The 8637-nt window shown below is 40.4% G+C and overlaps 1 protein-coding gene across 2 annotated transcripts in view; it reads right to left on the bottom strand.

Moving 5' to 3' along the window:
- UGGT2 (UDP-glucose glycoprotein glucosyltransferase 2) overlaps positions 1 to 8637 on the bottom strand; it is a 178333-nt gene that overhangs the window by 63474 nt on the left and 106222 nt on the right. For both annotated transcript variants that reach the window (XM_025875171.2, XM_073894385.1), the window contains one exon: positions 5252 to 5383. In XM_025875171.2, the coding sequence (XP_025730956.1) occupies positions 5252 to 5383 (132 nt within the window). The remainder of the gene's footprint in view (positions 1 to 5251; positions 5384 to 8637) is intronic.

Here is an 8637-nt window from a genome sequence, read left to right as displayed (position 1 = left end):
AAAAAAAAAAAAAAAAAAAAGCCATGAATTTATGTGCAGTATTCCCCTAGCGCTGGAGTCCTCCCATTCTCCTTGATCGATCAACTTGGTCTTGGCTTGCTGGCTGTTTGTGCTGATCTTCTGGGGGAGGGGCCTGTTGCTGTGGTTTCCAAATGTCTTTGCCGGAGGCGGAATTGCCCCGCCCTTGTCGGTCCGTGCTAAGGAAGCTGCTCCGGTTTGTTCTCAGGAGCTTTTGTTCCCTGCAAGCTCTCGGTACAGCTTTGGAGGACCAGGGCAGAAATGGTGGCCTCCCAATCTCCACCCGGAGGAGCTGAGAACTCGGGGCCCCACTCCTCAGTGTGTCCCCAGAGAAAAGCAGTCACTCCCGTGTCCCCGGTCTCAGGCCGCACTTCGTGCTCACCCGGCCTGTGATCGAGCGTTGCTATCTCTGGCACCCGACCCCGCACGGAGTCTCCAAACCCAGCAGATCCCTGCAGTGCGTTCCCGCACCGCTCCTCCCCGGGAAGGAAGGGGAGTCTCCCCGGATCTGCTGCTTGTTGGGTCCCTGCTGGGGGAGCCGTGCCCCGACTGGGCCGCAGATCACAGTTTATGGCAACCCCGAGCTGAGAGCCCGCGACTCTGCTCCGTCTCTGCAGCCGGCTTCCCCGCTCTGATACCTGGGAGCTCTGGCGCACTCAGGCACCCCCGGTCTCTCCGTGACCCCAAGGGTCCTGAGACCACACTGTCCCGGGAGGATTCCATCCCCCGCTTAGCCACTGGGGCGACGTCCCTCCGCGGAGCCGACTTCTAAAAGGTCCGATTTTGTGCTCCGCGGCTCTATCACTTGCCAGAAGCGGCCGGCGGAGGCCCCTCCCCCGCCATCTATCCTCCCGAATATCGCCTCGGATTCACTTCTCCGCACGCCCTACCTTCCAGTAAGTGGTCGCTTCTCTGTTCAGAGAGTTGTTGCTACTCTCCTGTTCGATCTCCTGTTGAGTTCGTAGGTGTTCAGAATGGTTTGATCCCTATTCAGCTGAATTCCTGAGACCAGACGAAATCTAGGTCTCCTACTCCTCCGCCATCTTGCTCAATCTCAAATTCTTTTAAGGGGTTAATTAGATTGGCTATCTTTACTGATTAAATCCACCAGAGAACTGGTTCTATTTCACTTACGTAAGAACAGTGGGAAACAGCCGGGAGAAACTTGATTCTTTTGTGTCTTAATTCTTCTACTTAAAGTTGAACATAATATTTGTGGAATAAGGTAACTTAAATAGTATAAAATTCACATAATGTCCAAGTTGGGAAAAAGGAACATTGAACTTGGAAATCCTGTAAAAACACAATTAAACTGGTGCCTACCCAACCTATCCATCTTCTTTACAACACTTTGGAAATGTGATTTTTCAGTTATACAGAATAACTGTTGTAAGAGAAATGCATTACCTCCTTTGACAGCTCATTAATATTTTATAAAACTCAAAGTGTTCATCCATATACTGAGCTAAAAATCTCTCTACACTCATGGGGGTCTCAGCAACTGGCCTTGATTCTATTCTCTCATCAAGTGTAATGCAAATCCATTACTTATGACAGTCTTCAAATACTTAAAGAGAAAACAGGAATATTTATTGAAAATTTACTGCCTGTGGCTGTTTTATGTGCTTTAGGTTTTAAAAGTATATTTAATCTCTGATGACTCTGTAAAATAGACTATCATCATTCCCTCTGTCCAAATGACTTTTCCAAACCAAGTCTCATAGAGGTCATATAATTAATGGTGCAACTGGAATTTGAATCCAGACTTGTTTGGCTAAGAAAAAGGCCTTGCTTGTTTCTCTACCCTCTGCTACCCCTTGTCTTTCACCAATTTGTAAACATGTAAATTAATAACAGTAAATTTATTGTAATTATAGTAACAGAGTTATTTAGCATTTTATTTAATACTAAAAATATATAATTTTTTAATTCTTCAGCATATAGTAAGAAAGTATAGATGATTGCTGCCCCCCCCAGTTTTAATCATTACATTAAACAATTTGACTTTGAGTCTATACCAATTCTAACAAACATCTGGACAGGTTCAGAAGGAAGACTGATTCTAAAATGTCAGATTTCAAGCACCGAACTATGTGTTTCAGAGTTGTAACTATCTGCTACAATTGCTGTGATTATTGTGCTTTCTAAGCATTACTCTGAGACAGAGTAATAAGCTAAGTATTAAATGACAGCTCATAAACCACAGTACTTCTTTTCAGATATACTTTTCAATTTGAATCACCGTTCCATAAATAAAAAATGATAAAATTATAATTTTTCTATGAACACAAAAGTCAACATAACTTGACTTAATATCCATCTCCATCCCCAACCTCTCCCCTGAATTCAACTCATACGTTCAATTGCCAACCCAGCAAGCTTCGGTGGAGGTCCAGACCTGACCACTGAACTCTTCCCACACGCAGAATGAACTCTTTCCCTTTCCACTCCTCCTCAACAACCCCACTCTGTCTGCAGACTTCCTCACCTTAATATAGGGCAACTCCACTCGGCCAGTTACACAGTTCTCTCACATCCCACATCAAGTCTGTGAGCAATTCCTGTTCACTCTTCCTCCAAAATATATCCCACAGCCACTCCTCACTACCTCCATGAGAGCCATTCTGGTCCAAGCCACCAGCCTCTCTCCCCTGGAATACTGAAATAGCTCCCAACGGGCTTCTTGATCCCCTACAGTTTATTCTCAACATAACAGCCACTAGAGATCCAAATAAAACATAAGTCAGATGTCAGTCCTCTGTCCAGAACTATGTGCTTCATGACTCATTCAGCATAAAGCAGGAGTTCCTAAATGGTCTATAAAACCCTACATCATCTGGTAGGAAGCTACTTCTCGGAGCTTCTCTTCAGACCACTCTCTGTACCTGCTATTCCTAGAACGTACAGCAATCATCTCACCTTGGGACCTTTACCCTTACTTTCCCTCTATCTAGAACATTCTTCTTCCAGATATTCCACATGGCGTGCTCCCTCACCTCCTCTGGTTCTCTCCAAATGACACCTTATCAATAAGGATGCTATTTGTTCTCTGTTGCTGCCCACCAAAATATAAACTTCATGAAAACATGTTTGTTCACTACTATACTCTTGGAACCTAGAAGAATGTTTGGTTCACAGCTGGTGCAAAATTAAGATCTGAATTTTTTTTTTTTTTAAGATTTTATTTAGAGAGAGAGGGAGAACTCAGGCAGATCCCGAGCTGAGCGTGGAGCCTGACACGGGGCTCAATCTCAGGACCCTGGGATTATGACCTGAGCGGAAATCAGGAGTTGGAGGCTTAACTGATGGAGCCACCCAGGTGCCCTTAGATCTGATTACTTTTGTAAATTTCAAGGAAAATGAGGAGAAACCATTATTCTAGGAAAAATAAACATAACTATAACTAACATTTGTTATCACTAATATTGATAACTTATAAATTACATTAAACAATGACAAAGAAAACATAGGGGAGCTTTTTCATAATGTATTACCAAAAGGCAAGGTACTAGATACATCAGGTGTAATTTTTTACTCTTTATCCCTTAAAATGCCAGACAGAGCCAAAGATAGCCACATACTATAAAACTGTTCTAAAAAGCTACATTTCTTCCCAAAGCAACTGTTAAAAAGAAAAAGCAATGCAATTTCTGGGCTTCCACATACCTCACTATCAAATTCACAAATACTTTGTATTACTGTTATAAGACAACTGTTGTCTCTGATTTGTAAAACAGCACTGCACAAAGATGAACCTTTAGGAGCTAATGCAATTAGCTTGAAAACCGCTACACTGAAGCAGATATATTTGATCTGGGAAGTCTTGCAAATATGAGTCCCTCACTATTCTCTAATTCCTAGTGTTTATAGATTCAAGTAAGAAAGAATAGCATAATTTTAAGGGAAAATGATATGGTAATAAAACATTAGTGAAATGCAGAAAACAGGGAGCTGGGTTGCTCAGTCAGTTAAGCGTCTGCCTTCGGCTCAGGTTGTGATCCCAGGGTCCTGGGATTGAGCCCCACGCTGTGGGGCTCCCTGCTCAGCAGGGAGCCTGCTTCTCCCTCTCCCTCTTCCCCTCCCACCCCTCTGCTCATGAATGCACTCTCTCTCTCAAATAAAACCTTAAAAAAATGTAGAAAACAAAGAAAACGTTAAGAGTGTATTATAGCTTGGAAGACAATTTAGGTACATATAATTTGGTAGTTCAAGCAAAGGTATGTCAAACACATTGCATTAGTTGATATCTTAATAAATCTAAGCACCAGATTCAATTTTTTAAAACTTAAATCATTCCTGAGAAGTAAAACCAGATTCTCATACTCAAAAAATAAGTAGATCTCATCATGAATTCTGTGGTTCTATAAAGATTCTCCAATTAATGAGAATAATGTTTCTGATGTACCAAGAGAAAAAAGTGATATAAAATTTTATACATACATACATATATATAATAGGATTACAATTATATATTTTTACAAACCAGACATGGCTAGGTAGAGTAGAAAAAAAGGGTTAGAAGATAAAACAATAAACTATTAATAATAAATTTTATTAGGAGGGTAGGAGTAAGAGTGACTTTTCTTATAGATTTTAATGATTACATTAATAACTATTACTTTACACCTCAAAAATAACAATTCAATACTTTTGGAAGTTAACAATTGTAGAGAAAAGCTATAAGAAGAAAAAAGTGTCGGGGGCGCCTGGGTGGCTCAGATGGTTGGGCAACTGCCTTCAGCTCAGGTCATGATCCCAGGGTCCTGGGATCAGTCCCGCATCAGGCTCCCTGCTAGGCGGGGAGCCTGCTTCTCCCTCTGCCTCTCTCTCTCTCTCTCTCTCTCTCTCTCTCTCTCTCTGACTCTCATAAAAAAAAAAAATTTAAAAAAAAAAAAAAGAAAAAAGTGTCACAACGTACTTTCTACCCCCACAGCAACAGCGGTTCTCAGTCTCAGTGTTGTAGTGGATACTAAGTTGTTTGTTCTAACACTTGTATTAGAGCAAAACAAAAGTTATCCCCATGAGGCATTCTTACCCACCACATTCAATGTTGCCGTCACTGGGGGGATGCGGTAGTGTGCCCTTTCATTCATGCTGAGACCTGTGTGGTGTGTCTAGCGTAGGAGCCCAGTCCTCTGCAAGTGCTGCAGCTGGCGTGTTGTGATAGAAACAAATTTGAGACCCCTCTATCATAGGTCCATGAGAAAAGTGAGCAACTGCTTTTTCTACTTACTTTCCCATTGCTGACAATACCTATTTCTCCAGGATGCAATTTAAGTACATCTTGACAGAACAGCTGATGAGTTTGGAAAATATTCACTCCAACAGTGTTATATTTTTTCTCAAAAGCATTCTTATCCATCCCCTAAAGCATAGATTAAGAAGGATGTAATTAGTAAGAGAAAATATATTAAATCATTTTCTTAAAGCTTGCTTTAATGTATTAATGCAAAATTTGAAATTATTCTAAATCATGATTTTTCAAAGTACTATTTTCTTCTGCAACACTAAAAAAGAATATTTCTTTGCCAAGTCAATTACAGTATCTGTACATCTTGTTACAAAAGATATCATATGCCATTCATTTTTTGAAAATTTCAGGTGGATTATTGATTAGTAATATGCTGGGGGCATCAACGTAAATAAAATTTAACATTAAAGAAATGAAACAAATGTTTATAAAATTCTCAACTCAGTACCCCCATTTGGTACACTTGGTAAAAACAACTGTCTAAAATAGAAATACCCTATCTCACCTCATTCTACCAAACTCACAAAACCAATTTAGTAATAATGCATTTTATTTCTGAAATACACAAGTAATCCTTGGTTAAAGTAAACAAATATATGAACATTCACAGAAAATAAACCACGAATAGGTTCTTCACATCTTCACACTAAGACACATTTCTCCCTATCAGTACTTATCAAACTTTAATGTGCCATCACCTGGTGCCTTGTTAAAATGTAGTTCTTACTTTGGAAGATCCAGGGTGAGGCCTTAAATGTTGAATTTCTAACAGGTTCTTGGGTGTTCGCATGATGGTAGGAATGTTCCACTGCACTGTCCAATATGGCAGCCACAGCCATGGATGGTCACTGAGCACTTAACACGTGACTGGGGCACAGAATTTAAATTACTTATTTAATTAAAAAAATGTATTATGTTCAGTTAGCCAGCATATAGTACATTAGTTTTTGATGTAGTGCTCAATGATTCATTAGTTGTGTATAACACCCAGTGCTCATCACCACACATGCCAGAATTTAAATTTTAACTTAATTTTAAATTTTAAAGAACCACACTTGGCTAGTGGATACAGTAGTGGACAGTGCGGCCTTAGATCCTGCTTACTTCCAAAATCTCCACCTCAGTCATCCTGTCTCTGACCACAAGCTCCTGAATTTCCAGCTCATGCAACCTAGTGTCACCAGACCAACCACTACCCAACGCTTTCAGTCCTCCGCCCCACCACTTATTTACTGCCCACTGTACCTCCCATAATTTTCCTCCTATATGAATTACACCACAGAGTCCCTTACCACAACAAAAACCTTCCATGCTTAGCCCTTGAATGCTTCCCTGAATTCATATTCACTTGGCAAATCCCCAACTCTGTTTAAACACAACTCTGCTTCCTCTGCAACTAGAACCAAACTGTTAATGCAGCTAGAGAAAAACATGCAACTAATACTGATCTCATTTTCAATTTGGGTCACTAACATCCAGTGGGCCCTCAGAGACCTTCCCATGCTCATATATTTAATTCATTTGCTCACTCTCAGAATAATAAAAAATATGTGGCATTTTCTCCTCTTTCCTCAAACCTCTAATAATACCTACTCTTACTCTAATACTTGGCAATGACCGGAATTTCTTTTGAAAATGAATATAATCAGAAGTACTTCATCCTGCTGTCACCAAATAAATCTACCCTTCTGCAACTGTGCCCATACATTCTGCCTTCCTTCTGGTTAAAACAGATGAACAGTTCTTTAAGACCAACAGTTAACACTTGTCCATTGGACCCCGGCACCTCTTCTCTACTCAAGAACTTTGCTCCTAACTCTGCTCCCCTCTCCCTGTATCATCCTTTCTCATTGTTTGGATGGACTGTGTCCATTAGCATACAAAACAGTGACATCTCCCCAGCTGAGAAATTCTTGACCTCAAGTCCTGTTCTAAATACAAAATATTTGTTTGTGGTAAAATTAAAGTTTCTTAAAAGAGCTACCTATACTATCTCTATTTCTTGATTTCCCATTCTCTCTTCAATCTAGCTTACTTTTATACCTACTACTACACTGAAACAATTCTCATCAGTGACCACCTTAACAAGTAAATGGTCAATTATGAAGCCTAATTTCAGGAACGTCTGGCATAGTTGATCATTCCCTCCTTGAAATATTTTTCTCCGACTGACTTTCAGGACACTACACACTCCTGGTTATCTTCCTAACTCGTTGGCTGCTCCATCTGTCTCCTTTACTGGATCATCCTTTTCCTGCATACTTCTATATGTTGGAATGTTCCAGGGCTCTGGTTTCAGCCTCTTCTCTCACCCAACTCACTCCTGCAGTATCTGATCTAGTTTCTTGGCTTTAAATTATATAGAATATTGGTAACTCTCAAAGTGTCTGACTCTAAAAATGCCCCAACAACCCTGAAATCATTTCTACACTCATTAACTCAACTGTCAATCCAACATCTCCACTTGAATGTCCAACAGGAATTTCCAACATGTACAGACTTAATTCTTGATCCCTTATGTGTCCAAATCTTCTCTTCATCTAGACTTCCCCATCTCAAAAAAAGACACCATCAACTCAAGCCACTCAAGCTAAAATTTAAGGATATTATATTTTATGTCACATACAATTGATCAGCTAATCCTGTTGACTAGAGTTGTAACAAATATTATGTGCCAACTGCCTCACTATCTCTACCACCAGTACCTAGTCCAAGACACCATTATTTCTTGCCTGGATTACTGCAATAGCATTCTAACTGTTCATCTTATTTCCACTCTTGTCTGCCTGCTACCAAATCTTCACATGGCATCCAGAGTCTCTTTTTAAAGATTATTCACTTCCTCAAGATTCCTCAATGGTTTCCCATTATACTCAGGAAAGACTTCAGTTCCTTACCATGACCGATAGGTGCTTGAGCTAACTGGGTTCTGTTCCTGACCCCATCTCCGTGTACTCTCCACGTCACTGTCTCTATTTGGCTCATAATGACCTTCTGCCTATACCTCAAACCTGGAAAGCTGATCGCTGTAGCAGTCCTTTAGACTTACTGTGCTCCTGAATCTGGTACATTGTTCTCGCAGATTTTCCATGGCTTGATTTCTCATTTCGGACCTCTGCTTAAATGTAAACTCTTTAGAGATGCCTTCCTAGACCACTCCAGCTAAAAGAGCATCCCTCAAACTGTCTACACTCTTCTTTCTTTGTATTGTTCTAGTACCATTCAGTTTGTCTCTCTTTCCTACTATCACGCAAGCTTCACGAAAGCAGGGACTCAATAAAATCTGCCTTGTTCACAAGTGTATCTCCACCGCCTGGCAGACAATCAGAAAATATTTTTGAAAGGATTAATGAATCTTCCTTCTTGAG

This window comes from Callorhinus ursinus, unplaced genomic scaffold (genome assembly GCF_003265705.2).
Source record: "Callorhinus ursinus isolate GAN/ISIS: 27379988/994484 unplaced genomic scaffold, GSC_fseal_2.0 scaffold7, whole genome shotgun sequence".
NCBI lineage: Eukaryota > Metazoa > Chordata > Mammalia > Carnivora > Otariidae > Callorhinus > Callorhinus ursinus.
This window is presented reverse-complemented; position numbering and strand designations above follow the sequence as displayed.